Genomic DNA, 18,172 nt, shown 5'->3' on the forward strand with positions numbered 1-18,172 from the left:
TCATGGATGTCAACAGCTAATTACTCTGACAACTAGCCTTACCTCCCCCTGTGATTTTTCCACAGACTCGGGCAGACTCAAAAGGAGGAAGAACGATAGTTTTGCTCCTAAAATCACAGACTGGAAGGGTAGGAATAAACCCCTGTGGGTGGATTTACTCTTAGTTGCATACAGGATATTTTCAGCTACTTTCTGGCACACGGTGAAAGAGCGGTGGAAGGAGAAAAACCAAAGGAAAAAAAAATCCTGGTATACCATGTAACACACAAAGCAATCATTTAATATCTGCTCAGGGCTTTCAACAGGAAGTGGAAGTCTAAACATGTATTTTCAAAGCCAAGCATCTTAGCAGAGCTGGAAACGCATCCTAGCAAAGCTGGGAATATCCCAGCAGAGCCCAGCCTAGACATAACCCAAGAGTCGCGTGGTGCTGGGAGAGTCTCGCGCATCCCCATGCAGGTCCCCTGGTCGATGGAGAGCCAGCTGGCTGTGACGGCCAGGCTCCAAGACCGACTTGGCACGAAGCAGCACTTGCAGCACGCCTTCAGCACGTCTCAGCTGCTGCTGAAGGCTTGGGATCATCTCCTTGATTTCATGGACCTCCTTGATGAGGCTGGGGAACAGCAAGAACCCCCCATCTGACAGTCCCATCACAGGGCTGGTTTAGAGCACCGTGTTGCTGACGGGCCCTGTGGGCACAGGATCTCCCCCTCCAGCGGTCTGGGGCTGACTCGGACTCCCCATTTCTGGCAGACGTGTGGGGAAGCCGAGGGCAGAGCCCCTCTGGAGCGGAGGGAGGCACGGTTTGGTTTGCTCTAAGGCTCTGCCAACGCGCAGCCGCATCTCCCAGAGCAGCTCATCTCCCAGAGCAGCTCATCTCCCAGAGCAGCTCATCTCCCGGAGCAGCTCATGCCACCCAGAAGAGGGACGGGCAGCGGCAGTTTCCCGTTCCTGTTTGGTTTTGCGGGTTTGTTGGTTCCCCCGCCTTTGATTTCCCTGTGCAGGGGTCCTGCCCACACCCACGGATGCACATACAGCAACACAGGACAGATGGGAGAGGCTGGAAGTGAAACAAGTGGAGGATCGGAAAAAACGACGGGGTGTGAGATGCTGAGCAGGCTCTGGGGCGGTGCTGAAATTGCTTTATGAAGGCTTCACCTGGAGTCATGCCCAGAGGGCTCCCAGGAGGAGGTGGGAGGTTGGGGGGCCTCAAGGGGGGTGCTGCTGGGTGCTCAGGGCAGCCTGCTTCTCCACGGCCCCTTGGGGTGCAATCCCAAAGAGCTCACTGTGTCCTTGACAGGATTCCTGGGGTCCCTGGGGAGGACAGGACAGCCCCTACTGCTTCTCCATACGGTAACCCCCCTCTTGTAGCTCCCCAACAGGAAGGAGCCGAGGGCTCTCAGCATGAGCCTGGTGGAGAGTAAAGGGGTTATTCCTCGGAACTGAGCACATCCCACCGCTGGGAAGCAGGCACGGAAGAAGATGAGGTTTACCCAAGTGGGAAAAATCCAGCCCCTCATAGTGGGGCATCAGGCTGCACCTGGCCATGGTGTGCAGCCTCCTCCATGGGTGCAGAGCTCTCCCAGCACCCAAAAGCTGGGATGCCTGCTCATTGCTTTTGATTAAATCAGTGCACACTGTGGAAGGACTATTTAGAAAAAAAACACATGATTAATTAATGTCTTACCAGAGCTGGGCAGCATCCTGGCACAGCTCCACATTTGGTCTCCATGTGCGCTCACCCAGCCGGGTCTGAGCCACTATTAAGGGACACCTTTTGTCCTTAATGGCTTTTCAGATGGCTCCTATGTTCACCTTGATCTGGAAGATTTCCTGCAGTGTCTGGTGTGAAAAGGAAACATATGCATAAATTAAAAAATATATTCTCAAGTGACCACTTAATTTCCCTTTTCTCCTGCCTGTCTGCAGAAACAAACAAGTTCAATAAGCAGACCCTGAGCTCAGACCACTGCCCCTCTGCCACATATCCAGGCACAGATCCAGCAGGGATTTCTCTTCAGGGAAAGGCCTGTCTTTGCTGTTGCTGTCACATCAGAGGAGGTTTCGGAGTAGTGATGGATCCATTGAATTATCAGCTTCCCAATAGTACTGCTTGCAGGAACTGATCATCCATCAATAGCAACCACTAGAGGAAAGTTTTTAATGGATCCTCATTTAAGGATGTGGTATCAGCCCACAGTGCTGCAACTCTGCTCAGTTAATCAATACTGTGTCCAGCACTTTTCAGGGAGCTTCCCGTGAGCCCCACCGGCCTGAGCCCGGTGCCCATCACTGGTCTGCGCTCCCTCTGCTTGGCAGAGCAATGCAGGAAACACAGGGATAACCACGCAGCAAGCAGAGCGCTGAGGCTGAAAGCACGTCCTTGGAGGGGAAGCAAGCCTGCGACCCCCCCGGCAGGCACCCCAGCAGAGACCTTCTGCAGGGCAGCCAGCATTGCTGGAGTAACTACCAGGAGATGCAGCCAGAATTGGCACTTCCTGCTGGAAATCCCTGTGCTGCCAGGCTGTCAGCTAGGATCACAGAATCCCAGACTGGTGGGGGCTGGAAGGGACCTCTGGAGACCACTTAGTCCAAACCCTACTGCAGCAGGTTCTCCTGCAGCAGGCTGCAGAGAGTCACGTCCAGGTGGGTTTTGAACATCTCCACAGGAGACTGCACAGCCTCTCTGGGCAGCTAGCACAGGAGGCACAAGCAAAACACAGTATCCACGGAGATGAAGTTACAGTGCCAAATCATCCTGCTCCAAGAAAAAGTCCCCAATACTTTTGAGTTTCAAACAGAAAATGATACTGTAACCAACTTCTTCTGGTGACCATCCTCGGGCCAGGTCTGCATGGAAGGTGGCGTCACAGGGAAGTGACAGTGTCACACCAAACAGGAGGGGCTCAGGCTACCTTGGCCAGGTGGGTCTGGTCTTGCTCTTGGCATCAGCAGTCTCAGAGATGCGGTTGGTGAAGGTGACGTTCACCCCGCTGAAATGCTGCCACATCTCGTTGCCCATCACCATCAGCAGGTTCCTGATGTCCTGCAGCTTGGCAGAGGCCGCCTGTTCACGCTGGGAGGGGAGGAGGTTGTTGTCCGTGAACATGGTCCGTGACTCCAGCACCGAGATCCTGGTGCGGGAAGGGACAGGCCCCTGGTGAGCCCGTGCTGCTGCTGGCTGTGGGCAGGCACGGACCCTGCCAGGGAGCAGCGTGGATTAAACATAGATCAAACCTATGTTCTTAATTTGACCACATGGAAAGTGAGACATCTGGACACCATTTGTTCAAGAATACTTATCAAAAAATGCCACGTCCATGAAGACAACTGTGATACTTATGAAAGCTCAGACAAAAAAACAATTATCCCAGAAAAACAGGTATTTTAATCAGACCTCATGTTTACGTGTTTGAGGCATTTAAGTGCTTCCCAGCTTCACAACAGCGCGCAGATTGCAGTCGATTCACTTTGCTCATAACTTGCTCAGTTTCACACTAAACTGAACGAGCATTAGATGATACTCGATTCCCTGTCTGTGCATACAGGATGAAGTTCACGCCTGTGCAGTAGTCCAGAACAAGGTCAACAAAAGACTTAAATACCACATAAGCTCCATTTAAAACATGCTGATTCTCGGCACATTTCACCCCCCTCTGAATTTTAGCGTCAATCCTTTGCAATTCATTTGCCTGTCTAAATATGTCTGAGCTCTGCTGTGAATAATTATCAAAACATTAGAAAAATTGAATCAATCTATGCCCCTCCATAAACCGCACGTGCCTGTGCGAGCAGCAGATTTATTCCCTCAGCCCTTTGCCACTTGGGGCATATCTCTGCGAGTGCTGGTTTAGGTCCCCATTCATTTACTGCAGAGCCAAAGCCGAATTCCTGGCACCCAAAAGCAGCTGAACTCTATCCCGGGACCATGCTCTCTATTTCTTTATCTTCTATGTCATGTCGGCTCCCTGCCAGGCCCTCTCCATGCAGGGGTGAACCCCCCCCGACCTTATGTCAACGAAGAGCGCTCAGGCAAGCACTGACACATCTTTGAAAATATGCATAAACTTAATGAGCTGTGCAGAGGTGCTGGACTGAATTCATTTCCAGGCTGATCTCTGAACCCTGATATAATGTTTAATTAGGTGGGACTCGTTTTTACCCGTTGGATGTTCAGCATCCAGCTGAAAGCAGAGTGGTGTTCTCCCTTTACGGTGAAAAACGGCCCCTCCGAGGTGGGTGTCTCCGGGTGGGATGGATGTGATGCCCTTATAGTGGGCTGAGGAAAACCAGTTCCCTGCTGGGGAGAGGCACCACACATCCCGGGGGCAGCCCAGCACTCGCGGGCTGCCTGGCATGCGCTCACGTGGCGTCAGCCTGCTCCAGCCCTGGGCAGCAGCCGATGCCATCGGAGGTGTTCCTCAGGTGGTGGCACTTGCTGTCGATGCGGTGGGCCATCCGCTTGTTGGCCAGGTCCCTCTCCAGCTCATGCTGGGCCACCCAGTTGGACCTTCAACACACAAACAACAGCCATGGGTGGGGATGTTTGGGTGGGAACTCTATCCTCCCCATCCCGCTTCCCTGCAACTCCCACAGCTACCTGCTCCCATGAGCATCACTGCCCACTTCCCAGGGAGCCTGCACAGGTTTTACACCTGTGGCATGTGGGTAGATGTCAGGGGTCACCTGGGGGTTTCAATTACTGCTGCCAATGCACACCTGCCCTGCAGCAGGAGATAAGGAGTTCCCCCTTACATGAGCTGGGCTGCTGCCTCATCCAGGCACCTCTGCATCCTCTCCTGGCAGGACCCGATGACGCTGACTTCCTGGGTGAAGGCAAAGCATGACCCCATCAGCATCCGTGCTCGATCCTCCTGGTCAAACTCATCCCCTCGGGTCCCTCCAGCCTTGCACACAGCAAGAACGTGCCTGCCTGTCTTTCTGCCCAAAGCAAACAGGCAGGGAGTGGAGAAAGTGCCCCCCAGCCCCAGCACACTCGCTTGTGCAGCTGAACCCGCCCGCAGCGACCAGGAGGGGCCGGGAAGGTGCTGTGGCCGCGGCCTCTGAATTTACTTTCGGGGTGGATTGGCAAGCGTTTTTTCATCTTGACATCAATGTCAAGTGTTTAGTTCCACTACATGGAGACAGGGACAGATCCTGACCTAATACGAACAGGCATAGTGGTTCCCCGGACCAGCAGCGCTTCACATCCCCATCCCCAATGATTACTTGCCCTTTCGGCTCCCAAAATTTTTTCCTCCCCATGAGAAACCCCATCCATACTGGAGATGCACTTCACTTTGGTGTAAATCCCCAGCCATTTCTGAGAAACCCCCAGCTCCACCAGAGGAAGGCATGTGCTGCTCTCAGATCACGGACTGCAGCATGAACCTATTGCGCTCATAAAGCCCCAGCTGCTGGAGCCAGGTGATTCCTGCTCCAAACCCAGGAATTTTTAAGCCCTCCTGTCTGCAGGTGCCAGCTGAAAAAGCACAGCCCAAACATGTCCCAAACACTTAAAATCCAAAATGCCATTACGGAGATATCAGCTTTGATTATTTTCCTAAAATCTCATGACCTTTAAATTAATCCTTTAATTTTTCAGGGCCTGACTCATAAGAAAATAAAAAAATCTTCTAACGGAGCAGTGGCTTCACAGTCCCAGGGGCTTCAATGTCCTTCCCAGTTCCGCGATGCCTTTGCACGATTGTACTTCGCTGTACCCCGCGTTCGCATCTCATCTTCTGTGCCAGCTCTCATCGTGTTTGCTTTTTATTCATAATTCAAAGCAGACTATATAAAGACAGGCAGGAGTGCACATTTTTATGATTTCTCTAAAATACATTGCTGAAGGGTATGGAGCACCAGGCTGATGGGGAGCTCAGGGGGGAGCTGGGGGGGTTCAGCCTGGAGAGGCGGCACCTCCGGGGGGGCCTGATGGCTCCCTACAGCTGCCTGGCGGGGGGGGTGTAGGCAGGGGGGGTCAGTCTCTCCTCCAAGTAACAAGCAACAGAACAAGAGGAAACAGCCTCAAGTTGTGCCAGGGGAGGTTTAGACTGGATAGTAGGAAAAATGTCTTCATCAAAAGGGTGGTCAAGCCCTGGAACAGGCTGCCCAGGGAGGTGGTTGAGTCACCATCCCTGGAGGTACTTAAAAGCCGCGTAGACGTGGCACTTAGGGAAATGGTTTCGTGGTGGACTTGGCAGTGCTTGGTTAATGGTTGGACTTGATGATCTTAAAGTCTTTTCCAACCTAAACGACTCTGTGATTCTAAGCACACACGGCGGCCATGCTGCTCTGAGCAAAGCAGAGCTGGGGGGAGAGGTAATATCTTTTATCAGACCAACTCATAGAGTTGGGAAAACCAAACAAGCTGTCAGGCACTCGCTGCTTTCTCCATACCTGTGTGTGCATATGTGTGTAATACATATAGATACGTGTCTGTGACATAGATACATACAGGACCTGTTCTGCAGGGCTCCGGAAGGCAGGAAAGGATCACAGACTCCTTGAAGAGGGACAGAGGACCCCGATATACTACACACACAGAGAGCTGGTTGTCACCTAGTCCTTCCTCTGTAAGGGTAAGTCTTACTCCCACCGCATGGGGGAACGCCGCCCCCCGGCCCAACAGGGTTTGGGGGTGGGAAGAGTTTATACCTCAGCAGCACTAAGGAGCCAGTGAGGGAACAGGGCTGAAAAACCTGTTTAGGGAGGTTTAGGTAGAAATAACTTCATACACAATCTGTGTTGCCAAACTTACTGTGAAGAGCCGTTTCTCCACATCGTCATGGACTAGGTCAATGCCCATCCTCTTCTCCTGGTGACGCACACACTCCTGAGTGACCTGTTGGGGACACGCCGTCACTGCTGGCTGCTGGGGCAGGGCTCCCTACAGGGATGCTCCCTGTGCCAAGTAATGTAAGAAAAGAAATTATAGGTGGTCACAGAGATGACAGCGCAGGAGAAAAGTGCCCAGGGCAGCTGGTTTAGCTGACAACGAGCAGCTGAGCTGCAACATCAGCATTAAATCAACATGAGGGAGCACATGTGTCCGTGGTGCAACCGCAGCTGAATGCAGGGACCTGTGTCAGGCTTGATGCTGACCTTGCCAGAGCCTCGTAGTAAGGCATGGGCTTTTGTCTCCCAAACCATGATTTTGGATATACCGCTTTATAAAAATATTTGGTTAAGCAAATACTGTTCTGATGCGCTCAGCATGCGCTGATCGGGGATGCAGCAGATGGCAAGGGATTTGTTTATCGCTAACTTAATTAATGGCCTCTTAATAAAAACTTTCTAGATGTTACAGAGCTGTAATGAAACTTCATCAGACGTTTGAAAGGCTGCAGATGCTCCAGCAGGAGGCTACAGCCTGCAGCCCACTGGACAGGGCGTACCCGGAGAGGGGTCTCCATCCCAGCCAGGGCTCTCTCCAGTCAGTTCTTCGTGTCTGTGAGGGCACTACTTGCCCCAGCCACCTCTTCCAGCTCACGGCACAGTTCTGACTTCCAAAATCCTGTATCAGCAGCATGTTCTCCCTGAGTTTTGGTGCTTTATTCTTGGGGTTTTTTGTTTGCTGAAATTTACCCTGTATCACGCGGGAGGTTTCAACTCTCAGATGCTCCACGTCGTGCCGGGAAGCCTCTGACTGTTCGTAGTTGGTCAGGTTGGAGCTGTACCAGTCATCGGGAGTGTACTGGGTGAACGGGGGTTGTTCTGTTGGAAATCAAAGGAAGCGTCTTGCTGGGAGCCAACACTTGGGAGCTTCTGGAAAAGGGAGCCAAAGCTGAGTTGATGGCAGCTGCTTTATAGAAGGCATTGAGCATCCAGAGGAGGCTGAAGCTCTGGGGCAAGGGGTGCTGAGGAAAACAGTTCTTATAGCTTGAAGCCATGGTGCTGATGGAGGCAGGAACTTGGCAGGGCTTGCTCTTCGATGGGCATACGTTGCTGTGAAGGGAGAGCCATCCAGCTCTATTCCTGAGTGCTGCTATTTGGGTACGTGTCCTGCACAGAGGCAACAGGAGGAGACAACCTCGCTGACAAAGCTCCTGCACTTGTGTTACTTCTTACAGCAACACACGCAACTTATAACACAGGCAGTGATGCACACAGCACCCACACAGCGCCTGTCCAGGCCTAAAACTCTTGAAAACAAATCCCTTCTGTCAGCATCCCAAGCATTTGTATATATAAGGATTTGTCTTTGTTGTTAGTATCCAGCGTCAGGTCTTGAAATACAGAGAGAAACAAATCACGGCTGCTAAGGAGGACGACAGATTTTATGCCTCCATTTTCCTTAAATCTGTCAGTCCAGTCAAACTGGAGTTGCTGATCCTCTGCTGTTCATTTGTTTCTTTCGGCTGGCGTACTGCTGATCTTATAGTACTCCAGATACAATTTTCTTTTTAAAAGTTCCATTACCAGCCCCAACAGCGCTGGACACACAGCTGGTACCCACCCAGCACGATTTGTGGGTGAGGGACTCCATCCTCATCATCTCTACCTTCACTTGCATTAAATGCTCAAGCAAGGAGTCTGCAGGTGAGCTGAGCTTTACAGGACTAGATCCAAATTTGAAAAATCCCTCCTATTTCAACCTAAAAAGAACAGCCACGTCTTCCTGCAAAGGAAGAAAAATGTCTTTGGCTCACCTGATGTAAAATAAATGCACTTGGAAAGGAGATCACCCACAAAGTCTTTTCAGAGCGGCTCGTAAACACCAGCCTTGCGGTAAGCCTAGGAGGAATGGCCACACAGGGAAGTTTTGCTACCGATAACTGCAGACAGCACTGTGGGTGCTATTGCCCTTTTCAGACGGAGGTTATCAATTATTACCAGAAATATAATGCAGAGGGCCACCAAATGCACCCAACACACATAACCCGAGGACAAATGCTCAGGAGGGCACGTTGTACTCATGAAGTTCTTGTGCGGTTACAGGTGTCTCCCACTGGCAGAATAAGTCTCCATGGCTGTTGTCACCCACTGCGCCGTTGCAGGGATGTGTCCTTCCCCTAGCACCGTCCCGTCCCCACTGCTCCCAGCCTGGCTCAGAGCCCCAGTGACAGATGAGGACACTGGCGTCCTGTGATCATGGATGGGAGCGGGGCTTGACACGAAGCATGCGCTAAATCCTATTTGTAACAGCATGAAATCAACTTTATTCCTTTAAAAATGGGATGTTTGCATGAAATAAACTTGCTTTCACTCCGGAACAAAGCATCCACAGAAGCAATCACGTAACTAGAGGTGTAATTGTTCCTCCTGGGCTACCTTGATCACTTTGCACGTGTAGGTGAGCTGGCAGAGACTGGCTTGTTTTTAAAATCAAAAAATCCTTGGGAAAGACAGTTGCTTTCGTTTTAGTCACCTCTGCAACAAAGAATGCATCTTTCTGCACAAGGGCAGGACCAAGGACTCGGGCTTTCCTGCTGGAAAGCTTAATGGGTGATAGATGGGAGACACAGAGCCAGGCAGCTCTGCTCTCGAGCTAGTGCCAGGGTCTCAAAACGCAGCTATTAAATAAACAGCAAACGCAGGAGAATAACAGGTCCTTTAGCTAGGGCAAACTGCAGAAAAATAGGGATGAGTCAGAGGGGAAAAGTGCACAGCCTGCAGCTGGGAAATCTTTGAACTTTCAGGCTGTAAGCCTTGCCCAAGTCTGGCCGCGCTGGCACAGGCTGCCCCAGTACCTGCCTGGGCACCGTGCTGGCACCGCATCTCGCCCCAGATCCAGCCTGGCCAAGGAGGCTGTGGGATAGGCAGCGGGAAACTCACACCCTCACATTTAGCAAAAGAACTTTCACAAACACGACCCTCCGAGCCAGTTTGGCAGAACTGAGGACAAAATGTCTGTGCTCAGGTCCAACAAAAACCACTGTGCATGCCGGTTCCCACAGACCAGTCGTTTCAGCCCTTTTGTCCCCGCTCGGGATAGACGAGTGCACTTTCCTTTGCTCCACACCACTTATTTATACCTGAGAAACAGCATTCAGAGAATGGGAGATGGCTTCCCCAGCTCCCACCCTTGCCAATAAATTACTCCCTTTCAGATACTGGCAGACACACATTTAAGAAAGGGAGGAAAAACCCTTGGGAATGGACTGGAGTTACTTTTCCCTGCATTTCCAGCTGAAATAAATGCCCCATTTCCCTGGGGAGAAACCATCCCAGGGTGACATGTTCTACTACCCCTGAACACAGACACATGCCTGGAGCTACCGACCACCTCATTTGGGTACATCTGGACAATATAAGAGATACTGGGGGTGACTAGGAGAAATACTGGCTTTTTCAGTCCTCCGCTCCCAGTTAGAGCACATGCTCCCCCTTAGCTGCCTGGGTGAGGGATGCACGTTCCAGGGGACTGGGGTGCCTGGAGTTGGGGGACTGATACTCACCGCTGTGCTGTCAGGCTCGGTGGCAGCATCGTCAGGCACTGTAGCATCCCCGGTGCAGTCAGGCACAGGACCAGGGGAACGCTGCCACGGGCGCAGGTTGCTCAGTGACTGGATTCTGCCTAGGTGACTCCCTGCAGCCATTATGGCAACCTGATGCAGCAATTCAATGGGCAACCCAGGGCCACCCCTGGGCAAGAAAATACCCTCAAACGGCATCCTAGTTCATGCCCTGGACAACCTACTGCCCTCGCTGGGCAACTTCATGCAGCCCCTGGGCAACCAGGTGCAGCTGTTGAGCAGCTGGACAATGCTCTTAGTCATATGATTTAATTTTAGGTAGTTCTGCATGGAGCAGGGAGTTGGACTCAATGATCCTTCTGGCTCCCTTCCAATTTGAGATATTCGATGATCCTATGAACTCAGCACCCTCAGTGGGAAACCCAGTGCCACCCCTGGGAAACTCAGTGCAGAATCTGTGCAACCCAGTGCCTTTGCTGGGCAACTTGATCCCAACCCTGGACAACCCCTGGTGCCATCAGTGGGCAACCCAGCACAGCCCCTGGGCAACCAAATGCCAGGCATGGGCAAACCAGTGCTCCTGATGGGCAAACCAGTGCCCTCACTGGGTAACCCAGTGGCAGCCCTGGTGCTCCTGGGCCAGCCTGTGGCCAAGCCGAGGACTTACTGGGGCAGGCAGATGTAGCACGGTGGGGGTGCTGGCACCCCAGGTGAGGAGATGCACGATGTCCCCAGGAGCCCCACCACGGCACAGCCTCATGTGGCACCAGGGCAGCGTGCAGCAGGCACTTGGTGACATCGGGAACACTTCCCAGGAGAGGGACCTTCCTTGGTTATTTCAAGCTTTAGCCTGAGAAAAGGCACTGGAACAGGAGGAGCCCGGTGGTGCCGGTGGGGGTTAGCACAGCCACTCCGGCTAACCCAAGGGGGTTTCTCTCCAACTTTTGAAAACATCCATCAGGTCCTGCTGTGAGGACCTTGGGTCCCACTTCATCCAGAGGAAACCTTTCCGTTTGCTTCATTTTACCACTTTGATTAACTGTGAGCTACGTGGATGGCTCACCCAGGCTGATTCATCCGTCTCCTCAGAGTCGTTTTCAGTCCCCTCTCATCTTCCCAGCCATTGCGGACTGAGATTGCACCAAAATGTTTTACAGCTTCTGAGTGCAGTGACACCCTGCCCCACCGCTCCTGCTCTCCATGCACGCACACGGAGCTGCTCTCCATGGAAAGCCGTGCCTCTACTGCCAAAAACCTGACACAAAAAATAACTCAAACTGGTTTGTGTATACAAAGTTTAGCACACTTTGATTTAACTTTAAACACACGTCTGTTACGGTGTTTAAAACGGGTGAAGAATCAACTTAATCAAACTGAAATAAAAAGTTCAGCACATAAGTTGTGTCTTTCTACAGCTAAATCAGATAAAATAATTCCAATTACAGTGAGCCAACCTCCACCCCTGGGCAAGACACGCACACCCCCTTGGACCAGCCCCGCTCTCTGGTCCCTGCGTGCTCCCAGCCTCCCTCTACACCCGCTCTCATCCCTGCCCAGAGCTAATTTTGTGTAGATGAATCACTGCACAACGAGGGACACCACTAATTGTTGTAGGCAACCACGTGGGTTTAGAAGTATTTGCTAAATTAAGCAATAATAATAATTAGATAATATTGTAAATGGCCCACGGGCGCGCTGCAAAGCACGCAGAACAGGACTTTCTGGGGAAGCAGCCACAAGCACCATGATGCAGCAGAGGGACAGCTGGGGACATCAAAACTGATGAAGCTTTGGTCCCACCATAGCGTCTGGAGCGGCTCTTCGAGCGAAGGGTTCGTAACATACCTAAAAGCTACAAAGATGAGGAGAATTGGCACGGGTAGAATAGTCACATTCACAAGCTAAATGATTCTCCAGCAAGAAGTTATCGACTGCATGCAGTAAGAGGTTCCCAAATCCCTTATGCCTGGGTACCACACCAAATTAAGTAGACTTTTTACATCATCTCCATTTACAAGTAATTAAACTAGGTTCCTTCACTGTGGCTGCAACTCCACAGCAGCAAATTCACTGAAAGTACAAAACTACCCTTCCCGGTTCTGGTGGGGCATACCCAGTTTTGGTGGGCACGTGGGAACACAGTTTGTCCCAAAGCCTCGACCATTTTAGCTCAGAATCAAAAAAGAAAAACAAGAGAACGCGAGGCTGACGTTAAGCAGGGCGACAATTTTCAGCATGTCAGCCCAGGTTTGCCTAGTTGACTAAACTGGAATTTCAAAGGCTAAGTACAAAATCTACTGCCAAAAGCTGTCAATCTTTCTGTCACAGCTCTATATTCTTGCTATTAATACAGCATTACGCTGGATCATAAGCTGCCCTTCTGAAAATACCCAGATCCAGATCTTTTATAGCATCCGTCATGAGTCTACATTCACCTATAACATTGCCCAGATGCAGGTTTACGCCACTTTTGAACATTCCTCTCCCTCCTATAAACGCTGTACCTGCCTGAAAGGGATCAGTTGTCTATTCAACAGCAGAATAATTTTCAAAAGCCACATTCATTTATGGAGGCTTAAAAAAATTTAAACTGTGCACCCTGCATCCCTTGCTGTCACATGAAGGACCAGGATGCTCACAGGCAGTGCACGCTGCAGCCTGGCCTAGGGCTGCTTTAGGGATTCAAACAGGCTTTGAGATGTTATCTATTTACAAAAGCAAGGCTGGCTCCTAGGGATGAGCTGCACAGAGCTGCAGCCATGGGCACGGTCCCCCAGCGGGCTCCATCCGCCCGGGAAACATGAGACTTTCCAGGGTATTACTGGGTTTCCTGCGTTTTGGTGAAAATGGAGTTGACCATAAAATAGAGTGTGCCAAGGACTCTCGAGGTGAGGCTTGGGCTGCTTTGATCTCTGCATGTAGCCAGTGGGAAAAGATAGTTGTGACCATCCCTGAGCCCTCACTTGCCACAGCAGAGGCTGGGACCGGCAGGAGGAGGGCTGAGGGGCTGGACACCAAACCCAGAGCAAGAGGGAGAGGAGGCTGGGCAGGTCGGCAAGGAGAAAGAGCCAGCTTTGGACACGGGCAGCCACTGGAGATCATCTGGGGCTCTCCCTTCCTTTGCTAACAGCCCCTCAAAGAGCTTGTGCTCTTCAGAGAAGCTCAAGAGTCCGTGCTGGCCCCTCCACAACCCCATGCAGCACCTGGGAGTGCCACCATCCTGCTGGCTGGGCTCCTTCACAAACCCACTCCCCAGCCTGGCGGCACCCATCTGTGCTCTGCGGGCAAGCAGCTCAGCCCCGGCAGGGCACATACCCACCTATAAATAAGGGGCAATGCCAAATTCCAATTTGTCATTAATTCCACCTCATTTGAGTCACTTTCTTGATATCCTTAAATGGCTACAAAAACACGCTCCAGCAGCAGGTTGCCCCAGAAGGACCTGATTCCTCTCCCTTGCTCTGGTTTAAGGCGGGATGACCTCTGCGATGTTCACGAGCCTGTACCAGAGTAAACACAGCGTAAGGTAAGGAAGAATCAGCCCGCAGTTAACGCCTCAGCGCAGCCGGGACCGTCTGCACGTGCTGGCAAAGGCTGAGCAAGCCCCTCGGGCTGCTGGCGCTGCGCTCGGTTCTGACACAGGAGCCGTTACAGCGGTCTCGGAGGTGGGAGCGTGCTGCACGCACCCCGCTGCCCTGAAAGAGGCACGAGCAACAGGCCAAATATTTTGCCCAAATCAGTGACAGCTGCCCAAGTGAATCATTCCTTATGCATGTGTTTCAAGTGCGTTTCTTTCCCCCCACATTCCTGAGGAGGTTAGTGATTGATTTCTCAGAACCTGCGCTCTCTGCCAAAGTTCACATCTCCATTTCCACCTTGACTTTTCTACCCATAAACCAAGGGGATAGATGTGAGCCAACTGCAAGTGGACGCGGGCAGGCTGCAGCGAGGGGAGGCAAAGCAAAACCCCTGCCCTGCCCACCCCCCCATTATCCCTGGTGCAAAGGTGGGGTGGCCATTCCCACCCTGCTCATACCCTTGTCCTGATGGAACGAGCACATCCCACCTCCAGCCCTGCCTCAGAGCCGAGGGATCGGCTATCCTCTACAGGAAGACTTTTCATCGGATTTCTCAAAGGCACTAGGAAAATGATGGCGTTAAACCAGCGCGAGCTGCTGTGTGGAGACACAAATGCCATTTTACATCAACACACCTCTCTGTCCCCACGCAAAACCGCCCTGGCGCTCAGGAGCTGCGTGTGACATGTAAGAGGAGCCCAAGTGCCCCCGTTTGGCCCATGGGGGACATGCTGAATGCGAGCCACCTCACCTAAGTTTAGACATTGCAATCTAAATAATTTTCCTTTACGGCCAGGAGGAAGAAATAGGTCTCTCCAGAGGCCATTATCTGACCAACCTTACGTGCCTTTTTTAGCATTAGGCAGATGGTGCAAGGGAAGGCGCATTTCTTCAGCATCCCGTAAGAGATGCACAGAGCGATGCTCAGACTTGGACATCTGACCAACCCAGGGCAGATGAACCCGGACCCTCTCAAAAAGACCCTCAGTCCTTCAGCAAGGCCAGACTCACTGAAAATCTACCCTTGAAGTTTTGGGTTCCAAAGATAACAGGCACAGAAAATCGCCTCTAGACGAAGGTAATCTTCACCTCCAAACACGAGACTCTTAACGAAGAGAGAAACCAATAAAGAGATCAAAAAGTAGACTGGTAGATGAATTATTCAGTCTAACAATAGTAGTGTTTGATGGAGCTTTCCAAACAATAAATGTGGCATGAATAAATCATTACAAATCCCTCCTTGAGCTCTCGTGATGAGTCACAACCAGCAAACCACAGATGCTCGGGGCAGGCTGCTCCACACATCCCCAAGGTTAAGACACAGATAACTCATGTAATCACAGCAATCATGATCTCGGAAAATGTAACAATTTACTGGTGATGTTCTCAGCAGTACCCAAGGAGCTATAGGAAATAATCCCCAGTGATTTTGGAAAGAGCCTCCTTGTAGCTGGAGCCCTGGATTTTGCTCTCTGCATTGGCCTCACCGCAAAGTCCAAGGCTGTGGGGAAGGTGTACTTTAATTGCATCTACCAAGCAAAGGGGTTGCTCACACCATAAAATTCAATCAACTACACAAAGAAACAGGCATACAAGCAAGTAGGAGACAGCCTTATGCACACCCACTGATTCACAGTCGTATAAAAGGCCTAGACATGGGCATGAACAAAGAGGGATGCGTGCCCAGAGCTGAGGATGCAGAGCATCACACCACATCTCTGGCTCCCTGGGACCTGCCAGGAGCCTGATGGGAATTGTGATCTTCCAGCCAAGTTCACACAAGGTCACATTTTGGGGTTACCTCCTTGGCACACAGAAAAGGCCTTGTGAAACCATCCCCAGCTGCTTCTCCCTTGTATATCCCACTTGCTGTGGCCCTCGATTTACCAAAGGTGCAACCTTCCAGCCACTCCGGGGGCTGACTTCTTTCCAAGGAGAAAAGCCAGGCAAAAACCATTCAGAGCTGACAGCACAGTGGTCCGATAACTGATGGAGGGGGAAGAAGGGAAATGAAAACAGTTTCCCCAGATTTGCCTTGAAATACCCCACCCGTGAAAGCATTTCACCACGTGCTGTTTGTTAACATCACGACCAGCCCCATAATTTCAGTGTAATTTAAACACAAACTTAAAACTGAGCCCCAGCATCTGAGATGTGCTGAGTAGAAATAGATGGCTCGCGTGATTGATGCTACGCACACGCTTTTGTGCTTAGCTGAAGTGAGTTATTGGTGGCCTCTCCATGCTCATATATACTCCTCATTTCTGAGCCAGATGTGAAAGCAATTAGCACAACGGGAAGACTATCTTTAAGTCTGTGGGGCTTTTTATAGGTCAGTGTTTATTTTTGGACCTACTTTCTTGAGGTGAATTTTGGCAGGCTGCTCAAGGACTGGTTTATGTCATGACTGGCAATTGTTTAAAGTTTTTTATTGCTTTGGCAAGGGCTTGGGTTGGAAAGGGGAGGGGAGAGTTGTATGGGGTTTTTTTCTCTGTCATCATATTCAGGCTACTATTTCACAGACAGCAGAAGGATCTCAAAGTCTGCAGAGCCGATAGAAACGACCTCAGTTTCTGCCTCCTCAGGAAATAGCAAGGGCTGGATGCAGCCCCACTGTAGAAGTGCCCAGAAAGCTTGTCTGGAAAAAAAACAACAAACCAGCCTTCATGGAAATTGCTTCTAAAAAGAAAAAGAACTGTCTCTCTCTCTCTCTCCTCACTTCAGCTCCCCTTGCAGCACTGCCAGGGTGCTCCTTCCATGGTCACACAGACGCTTGCAAAGGAGGGCTGAGCCCCTGCACCGTCCCGCGGCACAGAGCCTTGCTCAGCCTCGGCTGCCGCTCAGAAGGACACGACTGGAGAGGAGCCTTAGCTGCAGAAAAGACCCCGATTCCTGGGCTGTAGGGCAGTCTAGATGGGGAAATAATACCAAACAATCTCAACAGAGCAGCGACCCCTGAGGCTGCTGGAGCGCCAGAAGAAAAAGGTCCACGTAGCACTTCCATGAGCGCAGCGCGGTGCTAGCGGGGTGCTGGGGAGGTCTGCGCTGCCCTTCGCCGCTGCTGTCACACCTGCCCGGCTCAGGGGGAAGAAAAAGTCTTCCCAGAGCACCATTACTTCTGTAAATACGCAGCAAATGCAGCAAATATTCCTGTAAGGAATGGTTGCAGCGAACCGGCTAAGCACAGCAGCGGGAACCACTTTTGTTTCATTTCAGCTCCCGGAGTGCATCCGTGCTGCTTCTGCAGCAGCAACGCCCTGCAGCCGAGCTGGGCTGCGTGTGGCACAGCCAGCTCAGGAAATCAGCAGCCAGCTCAGGGATAAACCACTCTCGACAAGCCAGGTGAGACGTGGGGGTGTGCTGACCTGAATCCCCCCAGGCCAGGGGGAGAAGGTGGCCAGCGCTCGCCGCAGCCTTTCTGCTGTGCCTCCTCCCCAGGTCTGGGACACAACCAGCCCTGCAGGTTGGGTGCACAGCTGAGAAGCAGCAGAGGGAACATCTGCTGGGCTCAGCCCCGGCCACCTGCCCAGGGACCTCAGAGGGCTGCAGCCACAACACAACGATTTCCACACCACTTACTCATACCTGAACTTTCCCAAATACAGGTGGTCTCGGCTGGCCTGTCCCTGACGTACACACAAAACACACAAAGTGCTCGTGACTACAACTTATTGTAAACCACCACCCAAGCTGTGCTTGACTGATTTTAATACTCCTGCAAAGAGATCACCTACAGAGTTACTTCTGCTAAAAACAAAGCACTAATTCCACATTTCAGTACCGGGATCACCCAAGGGATTGTCTAACTCCAGACTAAATTTCCTTTTATCAGATTTGGCCACTGAGAGCTCTGATAAGCACAACGTGTGTGTATTTACAAGCCATTTCAATAGGCAATATAAAAAAACTCCAACTACATTTACTTGCTGGATAACGACAAGAAAGCAGCCTACCTGGTTTGGCCAAACGTTTGGCTGGACTCGGAGCCTGAATCTGAACTGCCTTTTCCTTTCAGCCACATTTGTGACCGGCCCTTACAGCTGCCCCAGCCCCAGCCAGGATGCCAGAGACGGACCCACCAGCGAAGGACGGGATGGATTTGGATCCGAGCCCAGCTGCAGCCCGTGACGCTCGGGGCCCTTGGTGGTTTCGGTCAGTTCTAGTTTCCGTACG

At 51.6% G+C, this 18,172-nt stretch overlaps 1 protein-coding gene across 1 annotated transcript; it reads right to left on the reverse strand.

Annotated features, from left to right (window-relative positions):
• Nucleotides 1-259: 259 nt before the first annotated feature.
• On the reverse strand, nt 260-10,544 carry TEKT3 (tektin 3). Its single transcript, XM_040587497.1, is given in 15 exon segments — nt 260-437; nt 440-501; nt 503-663; nt 1,236-1,410; nt 1,688-1,842; nt 2,916-2,935; nt 2,938-3,134; nt 4,367-4,510; nt 4,756-4,826; nt 6,764-6,847; nt 7,401-7,558; nt 7,561-7,711; nt 7,713-7,906; nt 7,909-7,990; nt 10,404-10,544. Coding segments are annotated over 15 exon segments (1,887 nt in total). The 3' UTR covers nt 260-345.
• Nucleotides 10,545-18,172: the final 7,628 nt, after the last annotated feature.

This window comes from Falco naumanni, chromosome 1 (genome assembly GCF_017639655.2).
Source record: "Falco naumanni isolate bFalNau1 chromosome 1, bFalNau1.pat, whole genome shotgun sequence".
Classification (NCBI taxonomy): domain Eukaryota; kingdom Metazoa; phylum Chordata; class Aves; order Falconiformes; family Falconidae; genus Falco; species Falco naumanni.